Here is a 27,767-nt window from a genome sequence, read left to right as displayed (position 1 = left end):
TTGCTATTACAAAGGAAAAAGTGCTAAGCAAACTCAAGTCTTAAGGTAGAATAGTCACCTAGAACAGATGAACTACATCCCTGAGTCCTGAGAGAGGTTGCTGAAGAGATAATGGAAGCATTGATCACGATCTTTCAAGAATCACTTGATCCTGGCATAGTCCTGGAGGACTAGAAGATTGCAAATGTCACTCTACTCTTTAAGAAGGGAGGAACGCAAAAGAAAGGAAATTATAGGCCAGTTAGCCTAACCATAGTGATTGGGGAAGTGTTGGAGTCTATTATTAAGATTGAGGTTTTGAGGTACTTGGAGACAATAAGACAAAGTCAACATGGTTTCTGTAAAGGCAAATCTTGCCTGAAAAATCTGTTAAGAGTTCTTTGAGGAAGGAACAAGCAGGGTGGACAAAGGAGAGTTAGTGGATGTAATTTACTTGTTTGTTACACGATGCTGTTTAACAAGAGAAAATCCTATGGCGTTACAGGAAAGATACTGGCATGGATAGCAGAATGGCTGACAGGCAGGAGGCAGTGAGTAGGTATAAAAGGGGCCTTTTTTGGTTGGCTGCCACTAACTAGTGGTGTTCCTCATGGGTCGATATTGGGACTGCTACTTTTCACACTGTCAATGATTTAGATAATGAAATTGATGGCTTTGTGGTAAATTTTGTGGATGATACGAAGATAGGTGGAGGGCTAGGTAGTGCTGAAGAAGCAATGTGATTGCAGCAGGACAGACAAATTGGAAGTATGGGCAAAAAAATGGCAAATGGAATATAGTGTTGGGAAATGTATGATAATGCATTTTGCTAAAAGGAATAATAGTGCGGACTATTATCTAAATGGGGAGAAGGTTCAAACATCAGAGGTGCAGAGGGGCTTGGGAATTCTCATGCAAGACTCCCAGAAGATTAATTTACAGGTTGAGTCTGTGATAAAGAAGGTAAATTTAATGTTGGCATTTATTTCAAGGGAAATAGAATATAATAGCAAGGAGATAATGCTGAGGCTTTACAAACACTAGTCAGTCCGCACTTGGAGTACTGTCAACAGTTTTGGCTCCATATCTCAGAAAGGATGTGTTGTCATTGGAGAGAGTCCAGAGGTGGTTCACAAGGATGATTTTGGGAATGAAGGGGTTAACAGTTTGGCAGCTTTGGGCCTGTACGGACTGCTGGAATTTAGAAGAACGTATGTCTGGGTGTGGGGGCTGGGGGGAGAGAATCTCAATGAAACCTACAGAATGTTGGAAGGACTAGATAAGGTGGATGCGGAGAGCATGTTTCCTATGGTGGGGGCATCCAGAACTAGAGGGCACAGCCTCAAAATTGAAGGGGTAACCCTTTAGAAAAGAGTTAAGAAGAAATTCTTTTAGCCAAAGAGAAGTAAATCTGTGGAACGTTCTGCCACAGACTGCAGTGGAGGCCAAGTCCATGGGTATATTTAAGGCCAAAGTTGATCGTTCCCTGATCAGCCAGGACATCAAGGGATATGGCGAGAAGGCAGGTGTATGGGGTTGAGTGGAATCCAGGATCAGCCATGATGGAATGGTGAAGCAGACTCAATGGGCTGATTGGCCTAATTCTGCTCCTATGTCTTATGGTCTTGTGGACTCCAGAGTTGGAACACCCAAGTAAATAGTACAGCTTAAGCAGAAATCCAATATAATTGCTTATTGGTTTTCAAGGTAGAATCTCATAGTTTTAGAGATTGTGTGTGTAAAAAAGGGCTTCTTCCAATATTCCACCAAAACTCTGAGGCTCATTGTGAGAACCCTCTAATGCAAATTCCAGACTAACTTCTTTCATAAAATGATAATGGACAAGGTACAGTTGATTAACGAGGTCAAACAGGAAACTCTGCAGGATTCAGTGAAGAAGCACACATATTTACGATCTGAAAGGACAAAGAAGCAATGAAGACTGAATTAACGGACAATTTTAAATTCGAGCAATAGTATCAAAACTGCTGTCTACTCTGTATCATTAGATTTTGCCTTCTACTGAAGTGCAGAGGAAAGAGAAAGAAGGTGGATCCACAAGTGGAAGACTTTAGAATATCAAACATTTCATATAAATTCTCGACTTCTATTACATCTAAAAGGCTACAGTTGAAGCTGGCACCAATGTAAATTCATTGCCAGATGACCACTTCCTGTAAATTAAATAGCCTTTTGTAGTATTCATTATTGCATAAAGTTAATTTTCCTATGGTTCATTTTCTGCAATCTAATCAACAGAATACCCACTATTATACTGTATGATTTTCCCCTTCATGAACACGTGCTTACACACAATAGAGAATTTTCTTATGTATACTTATCTTTTTTTTTCCCTTCTTTATTAGAGCACTGACTTTCCTTTATAGCCCTAATCACTGCACCAGGACACTGAATTATGCCCAGCTCCATTAACATCCAGCTACTGAAGCCACAGAATGACTGTAGGACCCTGACCAATTTTGCCTGAGAGGCACTGAAATCTGACCTGAACAAATATTTCAGCATAGACAAGAATCATATTTGGAATCTTCAGAGTCTGTACATCTTTACACCATCTTATGTCACCACATCTGGACACTAGTCAATAGCTTACCTTACCTTAAAAGTGTACAGTAAAACTTTAGCAGACAAAACCCATGAATTCTAGAAATAAACTGCTTATCATTAAGGCTGCTTTTAAATTTGTTGTGAGTCAGATAAAGAGCTAATGCCAGCATGTATTATTAGAGATGAAAACTATTGCAAATGCTGGCATACTATTCATCACAGGAACCATCACATTTAAACTTGATCACATCTTTGGCAGATATTCACTTTTGAATAGATGGTCACCAAATAATACTTGGCAGCTGGAATCCTGGCTGGTTATATATCTTTTTGCCAAGTCAAGGGCACAAAAACCAATTCTGATATTCCCAACCAAGAACAGACTGAGCTTTGAAACTGCATGACTATTACCATTGCCAAGCAATGCCTTATCAAGGACATTTTAAAGCCTGAAGGTGAATTTGCAATACTTAGAGCTTCTTTTCTCTGGTCTGTGGTTTCAGTTTAAAATACCAACACTGTTACATATTTAATACCACTTTTCACAATGCAACACAATGTCAACTTGACGATCTTTAAAAATCCAAGCTAAGAATTATGAAAAGTAACATGCAGAAAGACAAAACGCAATGTAAGTCTTTTAATATGATTCAAGTACAACTTGCATTCTTAAAGTAACCAGCTCATTAAAAATTAACAGGAACCTTGACAGAATTTTCACTGCACATCCAAAGGAATGCTTTAGTTTTTTGAAACACAGGACCATGAGCAATTTAAATAATCAATCCTTTCTTATTCATGAGTCAAGTCAGTCTCAAAAGACAAAGGGAATAAATATAAAATGCGAGTTCTGTTTATTAACGCCCTTGGGATTTTTAGTTCAGATGAAATGATTCAACATCCATAATTTGAAAGACATTTGAGATTTAAAGAAATTAGGAAATAATTTGGAAGCAGATATAACTACTCTGTATTTTCTTCACTAATAACTGGCAAGATAAACACATGCTTAAATCTACATATGTAAATCCTTTAGACAGATACATTTTTTTCTACAAATGGTGAGAATGGTGACTAACAAAAAAACTACAGTACAAGTTTGACACAAGTGTAATTGATGATGAACTGGAAGCATGACTCTAGAAAGGAAGATCACAGCTGTATTTTTATTTATCATAATTGGAGAAATTACAGTAATTCAGAAATAGAAAGGACAATTTTAACTCTGAGCAATGGTGTCAGATTTACTGCCCACTGTACACCAAGCCCATTTTATACCAGCCCCCAACATCACATTATCTCTGGTGGCTACAGTTAAAACTGATAACAGTATAAATATAGCAGTTAAATGATTGACCTTCCCCTCCCCCCCGCTGCCAATGACTGATTTGATCTTTTGAATTCTCTGCACTCTTGTGAGAAGGGGACAGTGAATATTCCACTAACTACTGTGAACAATGTCACTACCAGTCAGGGTAAATTTATCTACCTATCAGGCCTAACACATGCTGCTCCACCACTTAAGCTTATGTAAAAGGTACCTAATGCTTTCATGCTGGATAGCTATGTTTTTAAGGGAAATGTAACATCTCACATTTGTTTTCCAATCTGAATCAAGCTACTTATCCCCAACAAGGGTGGAAAAAAAAGCAAAGTAAGCCTGAATTGCCAACGAGGAACATTTCTCAGTATTTCATTTGAAATGCGGACGTTAGACGACGGTGGAATTAGAAAAGCAGAAGAAACCTCTGGTGCTGGAAAATAAAGACAGAATGGTGGAAATACTCAGATCAGGCAGCACCTGTAAAGAGAAAAAAAGAGCTAACACATCAGTTGATGGGCAAATTAAGCCTGATTTTGTTGTCCCATCTCAGAGGCTATCAATGGTCAAAGATTAGATATGAACAAATTGGCTAACTATCTGACAGGAAGGCAATGTCTCAGGACAGTCCCAATTGCAGATCATTCAACCAAGTGATAATGCAAACAGATCAAAGGTGGTGGTTTAACCAACACATAAGAACTGGGCAACTAAAGAACGAAGAAGACTGCTGTTGCTCCCAGTAGTGATAGGGTGAAGAGTGGTTCCACACGTCTTTGTTACATGATACCCAAAGTAAAAGAAAAACTTTTCCTTAATGCTATTGAGGATCATAGAGCACGCATTTGATCACTCCCAACAGTATGCAGCAAGCACAGGAGACACTAGTCATGATTTTGAGCACTGTTCTGACAGGCATGTACAATTCAGCAAACACTGCAGAGTTTCCAGAACAAATAAGCATCTTTTCTCTGTCTTTTTCCTTAAAGAGAATAATTTAATGATCTTTTTATTGCAAAGTAATGCAGATAGCTAGTTTAAATTTGTAAATACTGTAGAAATAAAAAAAAATCCAGTTATTCCCATGTCACTATTGCTGACATTTTCAGCTAACGTAGACAGGCAATCTGATTCTGAAATGACACAGTATGTTAAAAAAAAATCAGCTCCATTACCACTAAGATATGTATTTGTAAGATACAGTCACTCAGGCCTCATCACGCCACACCTGTAGTGCTCAACGCAGGAGATGGAATCTGAGTGAGTGTATTTATCAGTTGAGTTGCAAATAGCTCAGACTGCCCACTCTAAACTGCAAACATTGGCATGAACACTTATTTCAAAAAAAAGTTTGTAATTCAACTTACTCATTGTTATTTGAAAAGGAATACCAAAAACTTTACCATTAACAACATATGTTCCCCATTTCTGAGGGAAGGAGAAAATAGCAAGTAATCATAAATGGTAAGACATTTACTCAGCTCTGCACTGAACTTTGGGACTTTCTCTGTGGACTTCAGTTCAGAAACACTATTTACTTGTGGTTACTATTTGCATGATGTTACGTTTTCATTGCTCATTAGGTGTATGACTTTTTTATGGGTTATTTTATTCTTTTTTTAAAAATGTGTTCTTTTTTATGGGCATGATGTGGTTTTTATTCCCTGCACATTGTGTGTTAAACAGTCTTTTTTCTCTCAAGGTTGTATACTGTACACATTCTTTGATAGCAAATACACTCTGAACTTAAAAATAGTTTGAAATCTCCACAATTCCCAGACACCAAGTTACAGTTATGATTGCTTGAGTAAAATCTTTTTAAAAGTAAAAAAAAATCTTCAGTACTTATTATTAGCAGAGCAACTATAGCAATATATTCCCCATGTATTCCCTCACTCCTCCAGTGCTTACTTTCTCTGGAACACAACAACAGGATCAGCAAGAAGGTCACTGACATCCAGCTTCTTTCCTTTTTCTGCCACGTCCGGGTGCTTACGAACAAACAGCCAGCCGATATGAGAAAAGAAGAACCCACGAGTGGCATTGTGAGGGTCAGCATTGGATTCTGAGTATTTGTGATGTACCCGGTGATCCCGAGACCACTCGTAGATGTCATTCTAAGGAAACACACAAAAACAAATTAAAGAAAAGACTCAGCCATTTTTGAAGAACCCTTTGTCTCTGCTCCAGGTCATCTTACAAGTACAGAGTAATTCTAAGAAAACCTTGCTTTCAGCTCACAGGAAGATAAGGTATCTCACATGATAATTATTTAAGCATTTAAAGATCACATGGATGAACTATAACAATTGTTCATCCCAGTTTGGCAAAAGAATAAACTAGGGAAGGTAGTGCATCCATGGCTGACAAGGGAAATTAGGGATAGTATCAAGTCCAAAGAAGAAACATACAAATTTAGCAAAAAAAAAAGCAGCACCCCTGAGGACTGGGAGAAATTCAGAGACCAGCAGAGGAGGACAAAGGGCTTAATTAGGAAAGGGAAAAAAGATTATGAGAGAAAACTGGCAGGGAACATAAAAACTGACTGTAAAAGTTTTTATAGATACGTGAAAAGAAAAAGATTGGTCAAGACAAATGTAGGTCCCTTACAGTCAGAAACAGGTGAATTGATCATAGGGAACAAAGACATGGCAGACCAATTGAATAACTACTTTGGCTCTATCTTCACTAAGGAGGACATAAATAATCTTCCGGAAATAGTAAGGGACCGAGGGTCTAGTGAGATGGAGGAACCGAGGGAAATACATGTTAGTAGGGGGGAAATACATGTTAGTAGGGAAGTGGTGTTAGATAAATTGAAGGGATTAAAAGCAGATAAATCCCCAGGGCCAGATGGTCTGCATCCCAGAGTGCTTAAGGAAGTAGCCCAAGAAATAGTGGATGCATTAGTGATAATTTTTCAAAACTCCTTAGATTCTGGATTAGTTCCTGAGGATTGGAGGGTGGCTAATGTAACCCCACTTTTTAAAAAAGGAGGGAGAGAAAAACCAGGGAATTATAGACCGGTTAGTCTGACGTCAGTGGTGGGGAAATTGCTAGAGTCGGTTATCAAAGATGTGATAACAGCACATTTGGAAAAAGGTGAAATCATCGGACAAAGTCAGCGTGGATTTGTGAAAGGAAAATCATGTCTGATGAATCTTATAGAATTTTTTGAAGATGTAACTAGTAGAGTGGATAGGGGAGAGCCAGTGGATGTGGTATGTTTAAATTTTCAAAAGGCTTTTGACAAGGTCCCACACAGGAGATTAATGTGCAAACTTAAAAGCACACGGTATTGGGGGTATGGTATTGATGTGGATAGAGAACTGGTTGGCAGACAGGAAGCAAAGAGTGGGAGTAAACGGGACCTTTTCAGAATGGCAGGCAGTGACCAGTGGGGTACCGCAAGGCTCAGTGCTGGGACCCCAGTTGTTTACAATATATATTAATGATTTAAATGAGGGAATTAAATGCAGCATCTCCAAGTTTGCGGATGACACGAAGCTGGGCGGCCGTGTTAGCTGTGAGGAGAATGCAGGGTGACTTGGATAGGTTAGGTGAGTGGGCAAATTCATGGCAGATGCAATTTAATGTGGATAAATGAGAGGTTATCCACTTTGGTTGCAAGAACAGGAAAACAGATTATTATCTGAATGGTGGCCAATTAGGAAAAGGGGAGGTGCAACAAGACCTGGGTGTCATTGTACACCAGTCATTGAAGGTGGGCATGCAGGTACAGCAGGTGGTGAAAAAGGCAAATGGTATGTTAGCATTCATAGCAAAAGGATTCAAGTACAGGAGCAGGGAGGTTCTACTGCAGTTGTACAAGGCCTTGGTGAGACCGCACCTAGAATATTGTGTACAGTTTTGGTCTCCTCATCTGAGGAAAGACATTCTTGCCATAGAGGGAGTACAGAGAAGGTTCATCAGATTGATTCCTGGGATGGCAGGACTTTCATATGAAGAAAGACTCGATCAACTAGGCTTATACTCACTGGAATTTAGAAGATTGAGGGGGTATCTTATTGAACCATATAAAATTCTGAAGGGATTGGACAGGCTGGATGCAGGAAGATTGTTTCCGATGTTGGGGAAGTCCAGAATGAGGGGTCACAGTTTAAGGATAAAGAGGAAGCCTTTTAGGACCGAGATGAGGAAAAACTTCTTCACACGGAGAGTGGTGAATCTGTGGAATTCTCTGCCACAGGAAACAGTTGACGCCGGTTCATTGGCTATATTTAAGAGGAAGTTAGATACAGCCCTTGTGGCTAAAGGGATCAGGGGGTATGGAGAGAAAGCAGGTACAGGGTTCTGAGTTGGATGATCAGCCATGATCATACTGAATGGCGGTGCAGGCTCAGAGGGCTGAATGGCCTACTCCTGCACCTATTTTCTATGTTCCTATCATAAATCTGTCAAGAGTTCTCATTAATAATAAAATGATTAAATCCCTTCTGAGCCAAGTATCAGGTTGGTCAGAATCATAGCTCTGTGCATCAAACACTTTCTACCTTATATTAATGTAACTGGGTCACTCTGTAATCATAGCCACAGTAATTCAGTTTTTGTACCTCCTGAAAGCATGGCCAAATTAGTAAACTGAGATACTTAATTGTCATTCTCCACATGTGCTCAAAATAGGCTTGGAAAGGTATAAAGAAATATCCTTACCAAATCATCTATTGTATGGTTTTCTGTTACATTTTGTAAGTTCAAAATGTGGGTCTGACTTCATGTTTACTTTAAGTGAGGCACATCCATATCACACAGTACATGACATACGCAATTCACATACTTGTGCATGTAACTCAATAAATTATTAAGTGAAGAATTTTATATATACACACACACAAGTTTACTCAAATAATACCTTGGGGTACTGCGAGTACCTATATTGCTTATTCTTTATTGCTTTGCTGCACACTTGAGCGCTTGGTGGAAGGCATTGATTAAGGCATTTTTTTAACGTGGGGGGGTGATTGCCGTGCTGCTGCTTGTGTACGCGAGGGGGGAGCTGGGAGGGGCTGTGTACGCGAGGGGGGAGCTGGGAGGGGCTGTGTACGCGAGGGGGGAGCTGGGAGGGGCTGTGTACGCGAGGGGGGAGCTGGGAGGGGCTGTGTACGCGAGGGGGGAGCTGGGAGGGGCTGTGTACGCGAGGGGGGAGCTGGGAGGGGCTGTGTACGCGAGGGGGGAGCTGGGAGGGGCTGTGTACGCGAGGGGGGAGCTGGGAGGGGCTGTGTACGCGAGGGGGGAGCTGGGAGGGGCTGTGTACGCGAGGGGGGAGCTGGGAGGGACTGTGTACGCGAGGGGGGAGCTGGGAGGGACTGTGTACGCGAGGGGGGAGCTGGGAGGGACTGTGTACGCGAGAGGGGAGCTGGGAGGGATTGTGCATGGGAGGGGGAGCTGGGAGGGATTGTGCATGGGAGGGGGGTACTGGGAGGGATTGTGTATGAGAGGGGGTACGGAGGGATTGTGAATGGGAGGGGGTATGGAGGGATTGTGTATGGGGGGGTACAGAGGGATTGTGTATGGGGGGGATTGTGAAGGGGGCAGGGAGGGATTGTGTATGGGAGGGGGTACTGGGAGGGACTGTGTATGAGAGGGGGTACGGAGGGATTGTGTATGGGGGGGTACAGAGGGATTGTGTATGGGGGGGTACAGAGGGATTGTGTATGGGGGGGTACAGAGGGATTGTGTATGGGGGGGTACAGAGGGATTGTGTATGGGGGGGTACAGAGGGATTGTGTATGGGGGGGTACAGAGGGATTGTGTATGGGAGGGGGTACAGAGGGATTGTGTATGGGAGGGGGTACAGAGGGATTGTGTATGGGAGGGGGTACAAAGGGATTGTGTATGGGAGGGGGTGCTGGGAGGGATTGTGCATGGGAGGGATTGTGAAGGGGGCAGGGAGGGATTGTGTATGGGAGGGGGAGCTGGAAGGGACTGTGCATGGGAGGGGGTACTGGGAGGGATTGTGTATGGAAGGGGGTACTGGGAGGGAAGGCTTTGGGATTCTAACGTTTAACTGTCATTCATTCTTTGGGGCACTCCTCTGCTTTCGTGGATGTTTGCGAAGAAAAAGAATTTCAGGATGTATATTGTACACGTTGCTCTGACATTAAAAGTACCTACTGAAACACACAACACTCCTCCCTGCTTAGCTATAAACTTCAACTCAATAGAGAATGTATCTCAACTATATACACTGTATACCATATAACACAACTTCTATACAGATACCCAGAGCCTAGTATATTTTAAATTGCCCCACTCAAGTCTAAGGATTTAATCACGGTGGAGAATTTCTTACTGTTGTGAGATAATGTCTTTCCTGACAAGGGGGTTCACTCTGCTTGGCAGGCGAGACTTGGAGCTGTGAAACAATGTCAGGTTCTGGGACCTGTTCCGTGGTGGTTGTAGGAGTAGACTCTGAGAATGCAGGAAATGGTCTGACAGAGGCAGCCACTTCTCTTCTCTAACAATTTACTCTGCCCTCCCCAAATGACTGATGTGTCTGATATTATCTGGAAACAATCTCCACTGTGTAGGAAAGTCATCCAGTTCTGTCCTTTATCTTTCAAAGTACCCACTTTTGATCATCTCTTTAGTCTCTTGGCAGGACTGCTTGATTAGGAGTGAAAAACTGAACCTTCTTGTTTGGGAAGCCTTGTGGTTTCTTGTGCCCCACAAACGACCAGGAGACGCAGAAGATTCTTCAAGAAGGGTTAAACTTTAATTTGCAATTCAAAGCTGAGACAATCATTGAGCTAGTCGCTGATTGCCCACCGATCCTTGTACATAGCATTTTTTATAGCAATCTCCTGGTTTAGCTGCATCAGCATATCCAATCAGTCTACAATTGCGTATCACAAGTACATCCGCCACTATTGTTTCTACCCATTGACTTAATCATGTTCTAACCTACATCTCCTAGCTACCTCTCATTAACACACCATTGTCTTCTACATTCTTAAGATTTCATTCTCCTACTAAATTGGATATATGCATAGCAAATAGAAAACTCAAAGCTGACTACATAAGCTACATCTCTTAGCTAGCCTCTCTTAACACACCATTGTCTTCTACATTCTTAAGAGTTCATTCTCCTACTAAATTGGATACATGCACAGCAAATAGCAAGTTCAAAGCTGACTACATAGTTTTGATTACACAGCAAACAATGCAACTTTTATACTCCAATACCTTCGGTTTTTCTCAGCTGTTTGTCCTGCACACTCCTTCTGAGATTGGGTTTGAGGATATCCAAGCATGAGTGCAAGGGACAACCCAGGAACAGCATGGCTGGTGAGTTGTTGTTTGTGGAGTATGCTGCATTGGGATATGCAAGGAGGAAATTGGCGAGCTTCTGATTCAGTGTCAGTATAGTGTGTTCTGCTGACATTGATCGAAGTGCGTTTTTATACGTTGGATGAAACTTTCTGCTAAGCCAGTTGCAGCTGCGTGGTAACGTGCAGATGTAGTATGTCTTATTCCATTCATTTTCAGGAATGACTGAAAACTGTTCTGCCATAAACTGTGGTCCATTGTCACTGACTAAATGTTCTGGAACACCAGACCTTGAGAAGAGGCTTGTCAACATATCGACAGTGTGTGAGGCTGTAATGGAGGCTACTGGGAACACTTCTAGCCACTTTGTAGCTGCTCCACTACTACCAAGAAATTTGTGTCCATGAATGGTCTGGCAAAATCCACATGAACCTGCTCGATCTGCTGATCTATCCCAGGCCACCAGACAAAGCTTCAAGCCAACAATTTAATTTTGACCACACCTAGATGACCAGCATATAGCTCTTCCTACACTTTAGCTCTTAGCTTGGATGATACAACAACTCTCAATCCATGCACAAGGCAACTTCTATTGAGAGCAAGTTCATCTCAATGCTGGTAAAAATAGGGAAACAAATTTTTGCTGCACATTCCAGCCATTTTGGATGGTCATGTAGACCTGAGACAATGTGAGGTCTTTCCTGGTTTCCCTTTGGATCACCTCTGCAGTAATGGAGAGACTTTAAATTTGTATTAGTGAGGAGTGTCCTTTTTTGTAAAATTTTCTGGTATTTCCTTTTCCAAGGATAAACAGGACAATCCACCATCATTTCCAAGATCTTGTATTCAATCTTGCAATTGTGCCCTCCAAGAAACAGAGTCCATCACTACATTCACACAAGTGTGATCATGGCCATCATTACTTGAAGGCTGCCCAATAACTGGCCCTAAAAACTGACTAGTTATTAAACCCTCTGGAAGCAATGGCACCTCTAGAATTTTATACAACTGTACATTTGTACCCAGGAACATCAAAACATCCACTCCAGCATAATACAAATTAAAATCTCTCTTCCTCTTTTGTTTGCCTCGCATTACACCGTCCATTCAGAAAATTTCTAAGTATTGACATCATTGTTGACACATTTGTCTACTGTAATGGCTAGAGCAAGACCAAACATAGCCACAGTCACGATTAATTCCACTGAAACAAAATACATTATTTCCTTCATCTTAGGTTAAATGAAATATTGGGTTTAAAGGCTTACACTTTCATTTAGTGTTTCCAGGGCACTTCGTGCTCTCTGTTATCCCCATAGATCGTGGTACGAAGGGGTCATTGGGACTTTGCCAAATGGTGCAAGCTGAATCATCTGCAGCTCAACATTAGTAAAGACAAAGGACTTTAGGAAAACACAGCCTGCACTGCTCCCTGTTAATATTGATGGCGAGGACGTGGATGTGTTGAGGACCTACAAGTACCTGAGAGTGCAACTGGATGACATTGGAACACCAACACAGAGGCCGTGTACAAGAAGGGGCAGAGTCACCTATACTTCCTGAGGAGACTGAGGTCCTTTCCTTCACGTTCTACCAGTCTGTTGTCGCCAGTACAATCTTCTGTGCAGTGGTGTGCTGCGGCAATGGCATCAACACAGATGATACCGACAGGCTCAATAAACTGATTAGAAAGGCTGACTCTGTTATAGGAGACAGACTGGACACACTTGGAGGCTGCAGCAGAACAAAGAACCCTATGGAAAATCCTGGCAATTTTGGACAATGTTCCTCACCCTCTGCCTGCACCTTAGCTGAACAGAGGAGCACACCTAGTAATAGACCAAGACAACAGCGCTGCTCCAAAGAGCACAATATGAGCTCATTCTTACCCTTGGCCATTAGGCTCTATAAAGAGTCAACCTATAGCTGGGGAAGTGATGACCCCCTCCTGTTGAGGCAACCTTTTTTTTTAATTCTCTCTTACTTCTCATCTAATATTTGTATATTTGATCTGTTCACTTGGAATGCTACTGTGACACCGTTATTTATTTTGGGATCAATAAAGTATCTATCTATTCCGCCTTTGGAACCACAGATTTCACAAAGGACCACTCAGTTTTTAGTAAGCACTCCCTTGCACTCTTTGTATATTTCTGACCCTGCTTCTTCTATCAGTTAGTATTTATTTATTTTTCTCCTCCCAAATCCATAACCTTAACCTGTTGCCCCTCTGTCTTCTAACTTGGCCAATCTGCAACCGCTCTGTCCATTTACAACACCGTTTTACAAACTTGTTAGCCTTTTTATTCCCGCTTGGAATAATTTTGAGTGAGCTTTTGGGTGTTCTTTCACCCTCACGTATATCCCCACAGTTAATTCTTCTCTCCTTCTGTAGATGAGAAATCATTTACAAAATAGAGATTTCCCTTTGTGATTTGTACTTTATCTAATCTCTCCACCTCCTCCATTTTGTTTTGATACAAATGGTCCCTTGGGATCATTTGCGTTCATATTCTGATACCCATGCGGTTCTCTAGTACAATATACAAGGAGGCAGATACTTTAATACACATTATGACTACATCTCAACCCTGTAGTGTCAGGACAGACAATCAAGTTATTTTAATTTTGAACATCCAGCAGCAGCTAGACACTAAATGTGTGCTTTAAGATGGTGAAGGAGTTAATGCTGAACTTCTTTTTGGACCAGCCCAATATTTACGTTGAACTTTCAATTGTAATTTACGTGACAAACATACGATTGCATCAAAATTATTTTCCAAAGAATTTGGAAATTCTCAAAATCAATGTCAAAAGTCTTGAGCAACATCTTTCATGTTCTGTAAGAAGAAAGAATTCTTGCTAGTAAAAAGCAACTTTTAGGAGGCGACCCAAATATTCCAAACTCCAAAATGTTAATTTCAAATTCCCAATTTACATGCCCACAATAACTAATTTCTCCAAATGCAGATATTCATCTGAAATCTGGCCATCTCATATCCAGAATATAGAAACAGAGATTTCCATCACCTTAACCTGGATTCCACATGACCAGTGTCTCCCTCAAGCCAATTATATGGAAAACTAATAAAGAAACAAACCAGAAGCACAAACCAAAAACACACACAAGACAAAACAAATATCCATGCTTGAACTTTCGCAAGTAAATTCCCACTGAGAAAAACTTTGTCACATCTTTCAAAGAACAATACATGATGATCTAGATGATGCTGAGGAAAGATAATAATGTGTTTGCACTCCATTTTGACAGAAACATAGCAACACACTGGGGAAACAAATGAGCACTTAAAGAATACAATATTGTCTGTTATGGGTAGTAACAGAGTGCACCCAATAGATGAGCTAAGCAAGTCTCTCCTAATTGCTTGGAACAGCTTCCTAGGAAAATCCACAGCCAGCTACATCCTGATATCCTTATCAATATCCCTCAGCTGCGGTACCTGAATGGGGTAGTGTACTTAATATTCTGTTTTTTGTATCCTGATCTGGCTCCTTCCTCTCTGATAGTTAAGTAAGGTGACAGTAGCATCAGCAGTTTGGTTATACATCAGCAGTGGATTCTCTAATAAAAAGTTGTAGAGCAAGGGGTTTAGATGGGGTGGAATTTGCTAGGTGTGTTCAGGAAAGTTTTCTGACACAATATGTACATAGACCTACAAGAGGAAAAGCTGTACTTGATCTGGTATTTGGAAATGAACCTGGTCAGGTGCCAGGTCTCTCAGTGGGAGAACATTTTGGAGATAATGATCACAATTCTATCTCCTTCACCATAGTATTGGAGAGGGATAGGAGTAGACAAGTCAGGAAAACGTTTAATTGGAGGAAGGGGAAATATGAAGCTATCAGACAGGAACTTGGAAACTTGGGAGTAGATGTTCTCAAGGAAATGTATGGCAGAAATGTGGCAAATGTTCAGGGGATATTTGTCTGGCATTCTGCATAGGTACATTTCAAAGAGACAAGGAAAGGAAAGTGAGGAAGTGATAAGACAGGAGCTACAGGCAGGTAGTCACCTCGGGGCAACAGGAGACAGGTAAGTAGATAACCGTCAGGAGAGGGAAAGAAGGGAGTCAGGTAGTGGAGAGCACCCAATAAGTACTCCATTTTGATTGCTGGCGGGGGGGGGGGGGGGGAGAGTTGCTACCTGGGGGAAGCAACAGTGGCCATGCCTCTGACACTGGCCCGGTGGCTCAGAAGAGTAGGGAACAGAAGAGGATGGCAGTGGTAATAGGGGGCTCTTATAGTTAAGGGGCCAGACAGGCGATTCTGTGGGTGCGAAAAAGAAACAAAGATGGTAGTTTGCCTTCCAGGTGCCAGGATGTATGAGCGCGTCCAAGATATCCTGAAATCAGAGGGTGAGCAGCCATGGTACGTATTGGTACCAACAACATAGGTAGAAAAAGGGAGGAGGTCCTGAAAGCAGAATATAGGGAGTTAGGAAGGAAGCTGAGAAGCAGGACCTCAAAAGTCGAAATCTCAGGATTGCTGCCTGTGCCACGCGACGGTGAGGATAGGAATAGAATGAGGTGGAGGACAAATGCATTGCTGAAGAATTGGGAGCAGGGGGACAGGGATTCCAATTTTGCATCACTGGGACTTCTGGGGCAGGTGTGACCTGTACAAAAAAGACAAGTTGCACTTGAATCCAAGGAGGACCAATATCCTGGCGGGGAGGTTTGCTAATGCCATTAGGGAGGGTTTAAACTAGATTTGCAGGAGGGTGTGAACTGAAGTGAAGAGGCAGAGGATGGAGAGTAGACACAGCTTGTAGGAAGCTTGTGAGGAAAGATGTACTGAGGGGATGTCAGGGGTAAGTTTTTGACTCAGAATGCACTGGCGGTGGCGGCTGTGGAAGCAGGTACAGTAAGATCTTTTAAGAGCTTCTTAGATAGGTACATGGAGCTTAGAAAAATAGAGTGTTATGTGCTAGGGAAATTCTAGTCAGTTTCTAGAGTAGGTTACATGGTCAGTACAACATTGTGGGCCAAAGGACTTGTAATGTGCTGCAGATTTCTGTGCTCTACGTTCATAGTAACAAACCCTATGGCCCATCTAGTCCATGCTGACCTGATCTTCTGCCTAGTTTCAACTACTTCACCAAGCACAGAAGATGTGATCTTTTCAACCAGATACACAAGCCACAGAGATTCACTCTGGAGAGAGTCATCATACTCCAGGTCAGATGAGAGATAACCCAGGTCAGGTTGCCGACCACAGTACCCAGGTAGGTCCTTTGCATGATGGCGGTGGTGAAGTGGTAAAGAAGAGGAAGGTCAAGTGGCCAGCAATGGCAGATGAGAAGACTTGGCGTATGTTTGATGAGGATATCAGTATGATGTTTGAGAACACTCTCAGGGGAACATCAAAGAGAAAGTTGGAAGTGATGGGCGATATGACTGATAATGTTGGAAAGTACAGATTTGGTTTAGTTGAGTTGAAGAAAGCAAAGCCTACACAGCAACCAAGCAGGCACCAGAAGGTGATTAGTAGGTTGAGGAGAGAGCTTAGATCGTTGAGACAAAGGTGGAAGGTAGCAAGTGAGGGTGACAAACCAAGGCTTGCTGATCTCCGAGAACAGTTTCAAATAAAGTTAGCATCACTCCGTTGTGCAGAGTCATAGCGTAAAAAGAGAAAGAAGAGAGAGAAGGCAAGAAAGGCATTCTTTGAGAACCCTCACCAGTTCACAAAGAGATTGTTTGAACAAAATAAGAGCGGGCAGCTTAACATCTCTCAACAAGAACTTCAGGATCACCTGACAAGCACTTACTCTAACGAACAGAGGGAGGCTCCTTTGCTTGACATTTCTGGGCTTGTGAAGCCTACCGAGCCAGGAGTGAAGTTCGATCTGTCAGAACCCAAAATGGCAGAAGTCGAGCGGTTCATCAAAAATGCAAGGTCACGTTCAGTGCCAGGACCTAATGGAGTGCCATATAAGGTGTTCAAGAAGTGTGAAGAGGAAATACTTGTGGAGATTGTTAAAGGTGGTGTAGAGACAAGGTGTTGTTCCTTTGTCATGGAGTGAGGCTGAAGGAGTATACATCCTGAAGGAAGAGATTTCTATTACATTGAATCAGTTCCGACTAATTTCACTCCTGAATGTAGAGGGGAAGATTATGCTTGGCATTCTAGCAGAAAGAATATCTTCATTTGTGATAGAGAATGGATTGGTAAATACATCTGTGCAGAAGGCAGGAATACCAGGCTTCCCAGGATGCCTTGAACATGCCAGTATGATATGGCATACCATCCAGGAGTTGAAAAGGTTGAGACGAAATCTGGCTGTAGTTTGGCTTGATCTTGTAAATGTGTATGGTTCCGTTCCCCGTGTCTTGATTGAGTTTGCGATGGAATTCCTATGGATTCCTGCTAAGGTGAGGAACTTCGTTATGCAGTACTACAACGATTTCCGGATGAGGTTTTCCACTCAGCAGTTTACAACTAGGTGGCAGCGCTTGGACATTGGTATCACAGTGGGATGTGTGATTTCACCCATCTTTTTTGTGTCAGCCATGGAGGTCATTGTGAGGGCTGCAGAATCAGTGGGACCAGGTGTCGCACTTGATGGCGGAGGGGAATTGCCACCAATAAGAGCGTTCATGGATGATCTCACCCTTTTGGGTCCTAGCATGGAGGCAGTGGAAAGTGTACTATCTAGACTCGAGAAGCTAATGGATTGGGGAAGAATGAAGTTCAAGTCCAAGAAGTCAAGGAGCCTTGTTCTTAGGCAAGGAAAGCTGGTTGACTTTCATTTCACCCTTTGTGGAGAGGAGATTCCATCCATTCAGGACCAACCAGTTAAGAGCCTTGGGCGATGATACACAGAGGAGCTGAGAGACACCAAGAGGGTTCAAGAGACAGGAGAACAGATCAGCAGAGGTCTGATGTCTGTCGACAAGCATGGCTTGCCTGGCAGGTTGAAGTTGTGGTGCTTGCAGTACGGACAGATGCCACGGATAATGTGGCCACTAACTGTCTATGAAGTGGCAATGTCCCATGTTGAGGCAATGGAACAGAAGATCAACAAGTATGTGAAGAAGTGGCTTGGAGTACCGAGCAGCCTCACTAATATTGCAATCCACAGTAGCCAGACAAAGCTTACCCTTGTTACCTTACAAGTGCAATCCCTTGTTGAAGAGGTCAAGGTAGCCAAGGTACGATCATTCTTGATGCTTCGAGACTCAAAAGACCCTGTCATCAAGAACATCCAGCGAGATGTGAGATCAGTCAGGAAGTGGTCAGCCCGGGCAGCAGTTCATGAGGCAGTCTAGATTGAAGCACAAGGAGACGGCTGGGGCTACCCAGCTAGGCCGCCAGGGACTTGGATGGACAACCCACAAGTGGTGGTCATCTTCTACAGGTAAGGAGCGCCGTGAGCTTGTAACATATGAAATACGAGAGGTAGAAGAGGAGAAAAGGTTAGCTAAAGCAGCTGGCCTGACCAAACAAGGGGCTTGGACCTGGTGGGAAAGTGGTGAACAACAACATCTATCTTGGAATGTCCTGTGGCAGATGGAACCGCTCCACATCTCTTTTCTATACAGAGCAGTGCATGACCTGCTCCCAACGCCTGCCAACCTCAGCACCTGGTATGAAGATAAGACAGACAGGTATGCTGCTTGTGGCAAGAAGGGAAAACTTCAGCATATTTTGAGTGCATGCAGAGTCGATCTTTCCAGCAGCATGTTCATTTGGAGACGTAACAACATTCTCAAAGTTGTAACAGAAGCACTTGAACAGAAAGTACTATAACACAACTTATCTCATGCCCCATTGCTGCACAGAACATTGCATATCATTTGTGAAAGAAGGCTCTAAGTCAAGGGTGTACAGCACAGGCCCACGATCAACCATACTTTCTTCAGCCAATGACTGAATGGCCAACCTGGATGGGAAAGGCAGTTTCCCGGAGCAAATAGTTTTCACCACATTGTGTCCACCAGATATAATCGTCTGGTCTGACACCAGTAGAGAAGTGGTTATTGGTGAACTCTCAGTCCCCTGGGAAGACAACATCGATGATGCCCATGAGCGCAAGTTAACCAAGTATGCAGAATTAAGATCAGAGTGCTGAGAGAGGGTGGAAGGTCTCATGCTATCCATTCAAAGTAGGGTGCCATGGCTTTATTGTGTTCACTTTCCAGAAGCGGCTGTGTGACCTTGGCTTTACTAGAAGAGAGATCAAGTCAACCAGCAGGGCTGTAGCTGAGGCAGCAGAGGCAGGATCATCATGGGTGTGGACTAAGTACGTCCAGAGGGGCAGATAGTCGGACAGTGTATTCATCTTTTGTAAGCTCTTCAGTAGCTGCATAGACACCTGAAGAGTAGACTATCTGTTGAATGGAAGCGACCAACAACTCCCGTAGAGGCAGATGCCAAGTTGTTAAGCTCATCAGTGGGAGGTGGTGCTTTAGCACTGCTGGCCCACCACCTTGAGAAAGTCTTGATCATAAGCAGGCTGAAACTCCTGAAGACAGGTGGCAGATCAACTGATGAACCCACTGATGATAGCAAAGGACAGTTAACATCTTAGTCCACGTGTATTTTCAATTCAATTCAATACCTGCACAATCTCTCTCCAAATTCCTCTCATCTGTGTACCTATCCAAACCTCTCTTAAATGTTACAATTGAACCTTAAAAACCACTCTACTGGCAGCTCGTTCCACACTCACACCACATTCTGAGTGAAGAATTTCCCCTTCATATTCCCCTTAAATATTTCATCTTTGATCCTAAACCAATGCTGTCCAGTTCTAGTGTTACGGATTCAGCAACAATAAATATACAAGTGAGGCAAGGGTTTTTATAACAAATAAAACATTTATTAAACACTGAAAAACACACCTCCAAAAGTAAACAAACAACTAACGTAACCGGAAATTAGCTGCTGTGCGGCAGCTTAAACAGTTCTTAAAGCAATAAAGCTTAAACAGTTCTTAAATGATGTTGCAAAAACAGTTCTTCAAAGTAGTACTGCAAAAGTTCAAAATGCTTACAGTCCATTAAAGAAGAGACTTTTTAAGATGATTTAAATTCTCTTTCACGTCGTATTGCTGCGGTTCCCAGTCGAACTATACTTTTCCCCGGAGAATTTACGAAGATGAAAATGAAACGGCTTAAAGGCACTGACCTTTCCTTTACAAAACTGTGCCCAACCCCTTTCTGCTACCACTTGCAGGGGTTACCATAGGGACAGCCAACAAATTCCTTCCGAATGAGGATCAAACAAGGTCGAACCTGTTTCAACGTCGAAATCGACCTTCCTCAATCTTTTAACTCCCGAACTCCGATCTTCACTCTCCACTGATTTTTAACTGGCAGTATGATAAAGAAACTGCCGGGAATGACCTTTTAAACTTCAGGCATTAAATAAAACTCCACCTTTCAACCAAACTGTGTCATAATATTGGACCATGCAGTGGCATGGAGTCAAAATGGCAAATCCAGCCACGAACTGCCCCTCCTCACAGGGAGGGGTCCTACTTTTATACCCTGTGTAAAAAAACCTGTCACATGACCTCTACTGGCAGGAAAATGACGTCACTCCACCATCACAAGACCACTACCTTAAGTCCAGTATAGCTTCAACACCACTGTCACGTGACAAGTACAAAATACCCACAGGTACGTAACACTGGTCTCATCCAACCTGAGGAGAAAAAGCCTGTATGCATTCAGCCCATCTATATCCCCTCAATTTTGTATGCATCAAAGTTCTCACCTCATTCTCCTGTACTCCAGGAAATAAATTCTTAACATACTCAACCTTCCCCTTAAACAACCCAGATTCTCACGTCTCAGCTATACGCTTGTAAAGTTTCTCTGCACCCTTTCAATCTTATTAATATTTTTTCCCTGATAGGTAGGTGAGCAGAACTGCACACAATACTCTAAATTTTGCATCACAAACATCTTGTACAACTTCAACATAACATCTCAACTCCTTTACTTAATGTCCTAATTTATGAAGGCCAATGTGCCAAAAGTTCTCTCTATGACCCTAACTATTTGTGATGCCACTTCAAGGAATTATGGATCTATATTCCCTAGTCCTTTTGTTCTACTGCATACCCCAGTCCCCTACTATTCACTGTGCATTCATTGATTTGTCCCCCAAAGTGCAACATCTCACATTTGCCCGCATTAAATTCCATCTGGTATTTCTCAGCCCATTTTCCAGCTGGTCAAGATCACACTATAAACTATGACAGACTTCCTCACTATTCACTCTGCCCCCATCCTTGGTGTCATCCACAAATTTGTTGATCTAGTTTATTACATTATCTAAATCATTAGTATAGATTATAAACAACAACAGACCCAGTACCAATCAAATCCAGCAGCACTCCAGTAGTCACAAGCTTCCAGTCAGAGAGACAACCATCTACTACCACTCTGACTTCTACCAAGCTAATGTTGAATCTAATTGTCTAGTTCATCCTGACAGCCAAGCAACTTAACCTTCTGGACCAGTCTTTCACACATGACTTTGTCAGAGGTCTTGTTAAAATCCATGTAAACATTATCCTCCGTCTTTCCTTCAATCTTCTTGGCAAATTCCTTGAAAAACTCTAAGGTACCATGCACAAAGCCATGTTGACTATCCCCAACTATCCCCGTCTATCCAAATACTTATACATCCTGTCCCTTAGAATACACTTCGACAATCTACTGTATCCACCAGCTTGCAATTTCCTGGCTTATTCTTTCAGCCCTTCTTGAACAACAGAACAACATTAGCTATCCCCTAGCACCTCATCAGTGACTAAGGACAGCTTAGGCCCCCCCCCCCCCCACAATTGAGGTGCAAGTTCAGTCATAGCTTACATAATAGTAGAGAAGTTCAATAGCTCAGCCAAGCTACTTCTACTCCTAGTTAAATTCTTGTTGAGGAAAAGCTGATTTCTTTGTACACAATGTTTTCAGATGCTTCATTTTTAAAGAGGCCAAGTTACATTATAGTAGCTAGAACCTAAACAAGCATTTGGCAGTGGAAATTAAAAACATTTCAAAAGGTTGTAAGAAAAGAAGAACTGACTGTTACATTCTGTATCACATCTAAAACCATTCGGCGGACGGGCGGGTGGGTGCGCGCACGCGCGCACACACACACACACACACACAAGTTTAAAGATACTTCATTCCCAACCGACAATGTCTTTCATTGTTAGAAAATCTTAGTAAGAATCAGGCCTTACTATAGAACAAAAGGCAAACCTATGCTGTTGGGATTTCTATTCCACTTTAATCATGTAAATCTCAAGAGTATTTCCCTTGACTGTGTAACATTCTATAAGGTTTCACATTTAATGTAACGGTTTCTCTGTAGCAGCAGTGTTTGGGTTATGACTGGAGATAGCAGAGCCTTCGGAACCTGCGCCATCCAATGGAGGGAGTGTTGTTTCTTTCTCATGTGTCTGAGAGGAGGTATTTGCAGTCTTATGTCAGCGAAAGATGAAGAGAGAAGATGTGAGAGGAACAAGCTGGTAGATCGCAGGGCGGAGTGGACTTGATTGAGGGTCCAGGAGTCGATGACACTCGGAAGAAATCAATGGGGAATTCAAGGACAGAAAACCATGACCTCCAACATACACAATAGACTGTTTCATTAAAGTAGGCCCTTTTTCTTTTCTTTACTAACCCTATAGTCAAATTAAGAATTATAAAGCTCAATTGTTTAATTGCATATAGTGTACTGTCTGATATTTCATGGTACTGAGTTGTAACAGGGGAATATATCACACAGCATCCACACAAACAAGATTTCATCAGTTTGACAGGGGCAGAGACAGTCTTCCCCTAGACTAGTACAGCTGGCCAAACCTGGGGGGTTACAATTGTGGAGGCTTGTCCAGGATTGATTTTGTTGGATGCTGTGTGATTGCCCTGAGCACTGAACCAGTGGGTTGTGTGTTTAAGTCTCTGTTGGTATGGACGCTGCCAGTGGGGGAAGCAGTGGTGTGCCCCCATAGGGTTATCGGTAACTAATGCGTGCATATTGAGTACTGTTAAAGTTGTCAGCAAAATTACAATTGCGGGGTGGAGGTCTGATAAAATGGCAGGCACAGACCTCATTTTACTGTAGACTAGCGCTGACGTAATGGCAGTGGAGCTGCCCAGTACTATCAGTGCCCCAGGTGAAGTGGGGCCGTGGACTATCCATACCGTCAGGGAAGAAGAGAGTGTAGCGGAGCAGGCCAAATCACAAGTCGAGTTTCCCATAGCTGGGGGGGGCGGAGACTTCAAGAACAGGGTTCTATCGTTTCTGAGGAGTGAACAGAAGGAGTGGTCGCATTTGGAATGCCTAATTATTCCCCATCCCCAGTGAAGAGCGAGAATTCTGAGTTGGCATCAGCCCTTTCAATCAAAACAAGAGGCTGAGAGTGGAAGACTGAAGCATCGGAGGGAAGGTCGTTTTCTGGGAAAAGAGGCTAGACTCCATAGGCGCGTGACATAGCACGCCAAGGTTTAAAAAAAAAAGACCGCCATATACAGCGGCCATCATTGGAGTAGACTGAGTCAGAGTGGGTCGGCTTTGGCTCAACCTGTCTTCAACAAGAAACAGGCAGAGGTGAGGGTAGGTTCCGGTAAGTTTCTGTTTTTCTTTTTTTTGTGTTCAGACCAGAGAATATGCCAGGCAGGATGTTGGAATGCTCCTCTTGCAAGATGTGGGAAGCCAGGGAGACCTCCGGTGTCCCTGACGATGATACCTGCAAGAAGTGCATCCAGCTGCAGCTCCTAACAGACTGCGCTAGGGAACTGCAGCAGGAGCTGGATGACCTCCAGATCATTCAGGAGACTGAGCAGTTTATAGATAGCAGCTTCCGGGAGGAAGTTACACCTAAGGAACAGGGCACAGGTAATTGGGTTACCATCAGGTGAGGGAAGGGGAAAGGGCAGGTAGTGCAGGGTTCCCCTGTGGCCATTCCCCTCCAAAACAGGTATACCACTTTGGATACCATTGGGGGGGATGGCTTAGCTGGGACAAGCTGCAGCAGCCGGATATCCGGCACTGAGTCTGGTTCTGCAGTGCAGAAGGGAGGGAGGAAGAAGAGGAGAGCGGTAGTGATAGGGGACTCCATAGTCAGGGGTATGGACAAGAGATTCTATGATCGTGACAGAGACTCCCAGATGGTTTGTTGCTTCCTGGGTGCCAGGGTTAGGGTTGTCTCTGATCGCATGCACAGCATTCTTAAGTGGGAGGGTGATCAGCCAGATGACGTGGTACACATCGGTACCAATGACATAGGTAGAAAGAGTCAGGAGGTCCTGAAGAGTGAGTACAGAGAGCTTGGTAGGAAGTTGAAAAACAAGACCTTGAGGGTAGTAATCTTCGGATTGCTGCCTGTGCCACGTGCCAGTGAGGGTAAGAGTAGGATGCTGGCAGATGAACACGTGGCTGAGAAATTGGTGTAGGGGGCAGGGTTTCAGATTTCTAGACCTCTCCTGGAGCAGTTAGGACCTGCACAAGAGAGACAGGTTACACCTGAACTACAACGGGACCAATATACTTGCAGGGAGGTGTGCTAGTATTATTGGGGAGGGTTTAAACTAGAAATGCAGGGGGATGGGTACCAGAGTGCCAGAGTAGATAGAGGAATGGGGGTAAAAATAAATGATTTCAATAGTTCATGCAGTCACAAATAGTAAGGTTGTGTGTGGTGGTAATAATCTTCTGAGGTGTGTATATTTCAAAGCGAGGGGTATTGTGGGAAAGGCATACAAGCTGAGGGCCTGGATTGACACATGGAATTATGACATCACAGCCATTACTGAAACTTGGCTACAGGAGGGGCAGGACTGGCAGCTCCATGTTCCAGGGTTCCAATGTTTCAGACGTGATAGATGCAGAGGGATGAAGGGTGGGGGGTGGCTTTGCTAGTCAGGTAAAATATTACAGCAGTGCTTCTGCAAGACAGATTAGAGGGCTTGTCTACTGAGGATATATGGGTGGAGCTGAGAAACAGGAAAGATATGACCACATTAATAGGGTTGTATTATAGACCACCCAATAGTCAGCGAGAATTGGAGGAGCAAATCTGCAGAGAGATAACAGACAACTGCAGGAGATAGAAAGTTGTGATTGTAGGGGATTTTAATTTTCCACACATTGATTGGGACTCCCATACCGTTAAAGGTCTAGATGGGTTAGAGTTTGTAAAACTTGTTCAGGAAAGTTTTCTAAATCAATATACAGATGTACCAACTAGGGAGGACGCAATATTAGATCTCCTATTAGGAAATGAGTTAGGGCAGGTGACGGAAGTGTGTATAGGGGAACACTTTGGTTCCAGTGATCATAACGTCATTAGATTCAACTTGATCATGGATAAAGATAGATCTGGTCCTCGGGTTGAAGTTCTAAACTGGAAAAAGGCCAAATTTGAAGAAATGAGAAAGGATCTAAAAAGCGTAGATTGGGACAGGTTGTTCTCTGGCAAGGATGTGATTGGTAAGTGAGAGGCCTTCAAATGAGAAACTTTGAGAGTGCAGAGTTTGTATGTTCCTGTCAGGGTTAAAGGCAAAATGAATAAGAATAAGGAACCTTGGTTCTCGAGGGATATTGGAACTCTGATAAAGAAGAGAGAGATGTATAACATGTATAGGCAACAGGGAGGAAATAACATGCTTGAGAAGTATAAAAAGAGTAAGAAAATACTTAAGAAAGAAATCAGGAGGGCAAAAAGAAGACATGAGGTTGCTTTGGCAGTCAGGGTGAAGGATAATCCTAAGAGCTTCTACAGGTATGTTAAGACCAAAAGGATAGTAAGGGATAAAATTGGTCTCTTGAAGGGAAGGCAGTGGATGTTGTATACATGGACTTCAGTAAGGCCTTTGACAAGGTCTCGCATGGGAGGTTAGTTATTCAGTCACTAGGTATACATGGAGAGGTAGTAAATTGGATTAGACAATTGCTCAATGGAAGAAGCCAGAGAGCGGTAGTAGAGGATTGTTACTCTGAGTGGAGGCCTGTGACTAGTGGTGTGCCACAGGGATCAGTGCTGGGTCCATTGTTATTTGTCATCAATACCAATGATCTGGATGATAATGTGGCAAATTGGATCAGTAAATTTGCTGATGATACAAAGATTAGAGGTGTAGTGGAAAGTGAGGAAGGTTTTCAAAGCTTGCAGAGGGATTTGGACCAGTTGGAAGAATGGGCTGAAAAATGGCAGATGGAGTTTAATACGGGCAAGTGTGAGGTATTGCACTTCAGAAGGTCAAACCAAGGTAGAACATACAACGTAAATGGTAGGACACTGAGCAGTGCAGTAGAACAGAGGGATCTGGGAGTACAGATACATAATTCCCTATAAGTGGCATCACAAGTAGATAGGGTCGTAAAGAGAGCTTTTGGTACATTGGCCTTTATAAATCAAAGTATTGAGTATAAGAGTTAAAATGTAATGGTGAGATTGTATAAGACATTGGTGAGACCGAATCTGGAGTATTGTGTGCAGTGTTGGTCACCTAATTACAGGAAGGATATTAATATGGTTGAAAGAGTGCAGAGAAGGTTTACAAGGACGTTGCCGGGACTTGAGAAACTGAGTTACAGAGAAAGGTTGAATAGGTTAGGACTTTATTCCCTGGAGCGTAGGAGAATGAGAGGTGATTTGATAGAGGTGTAAAAAATTATGATGGATATAGATAGAGTGAGTGAATGCAAGCAGGCTTTTTCTACTGAGGCCAGGGGAGAATAAAAGCAGAGGTCATGGGTTAAGGGTGAAGGGGGAAAAAGTTTAAAGGGAAGATTGGGGGACCTTCTTCACGCAGAGAGTGGTGGGAGTGTGGAATGAGCTGTCAGATGAAGTGGTCAATGTGGGCTCACTTTTGACATTTAAGAAAAACTTGGACAGGTATATGGATGATAACAATTTGGAGGGATATGGCCCAGGTGCAGGTCAGTGGGACTAGGCAGAAAAATGGTTCAGCACAGCCAAGAAGGGCCAAAAAGCCTGTTTCTGTGCTGTAATGTTCTATGGTTCTTACCTCTCTGGCGAATATGTGGCCCAGTGCACAGGCAGAGGGTCCCCACTGGAAGCTAAAGATATTCTCTGGAATAACACCCACCCCCGAGGGGGAAGAGGAGTATGAGACTTGGGCGGAGCAGACCTCTCAGTTGCTAGATGACTGGCAGTGCTCTGATGACACCATTCCACCAGTTTACTGTAGCCTGACTGCTCTGAAGACAAACCAGTTACCGGAACTGAGTTCTGGAGAAGTGGCAGCTGCTCAGCAAGATGATCTGGGTATCAGTACTGTTTGGTCAGCAGTCAAAAACGGAGACATAGGTCAGGTGGAGAAGACAAAACACTCTGTAGTGCCTCCATTACTGACAGAATGGCCCAGATCGGAGTTGAGGAACCAGATCCTATATCGAGTCACATCACCCCTGGCATTCTCAGCTGGTCCTGCCCGAGAAGTATCGGAGGATTGTGTTGAAGTCACTTCATGATGATTCTGGACATTTGGGAGTTGAAAAGGCCTATGGATTGCTCAGAAACCAGTTCTACTGGTCCTGAGTGAAGCCAGAGGTCGAAGAATACTGCAAGTCATACATTCGATGCATACAGAGGAAGATGCTG

The 27,767-nt window shown here is 43.0% G+C and overlaps 1 protein-coding gene across 1 annotated transcript in view; it reads right to left on the bottom strand.

Annotated features, from left to right (window-relative positions):
* Window positions 1–27,767, bottom strand: part of LOC132404596 (stearoyl-CoA desaturase 5-like) — a 97,931-nt gene that overhangs the window by 21,829 nt on the left and 48,335 nt on the right. Inside the window, exon 3 of the mRNA XM_059988869.1 lies at window positions 5,780–5,985. Coding sequence (XP_059844852.1) covers window positions 5,780–5,985 — 206 coding nt within the window. The remainder of the gene's footprint in view (window positions 1–5,779; window positions 5,986–27,767) is intronic.

The sequence above is a fragment of the Hypanus sabinus genome, chromosome 14, assembly GCF_030144855.1.
Source record: "Hypanus sabinus isolate sHypSab1 chromosome 14, sHypSab1.hap1, whole genome shotgun sequence".
In the NCBI taxonomy this organism is placed as follows: domain Eukaryota; kingdom Metazoa; phylum Chordata; class Chondrichthyes; order Myliobatiformes; family Dasyatidae; genus Hypanus; species Hypanus sabinus.
Note: the sequence above shows the minus strand (reverse complement) of the source record. Positions and strands in the feature narration are given on the sequence as shown.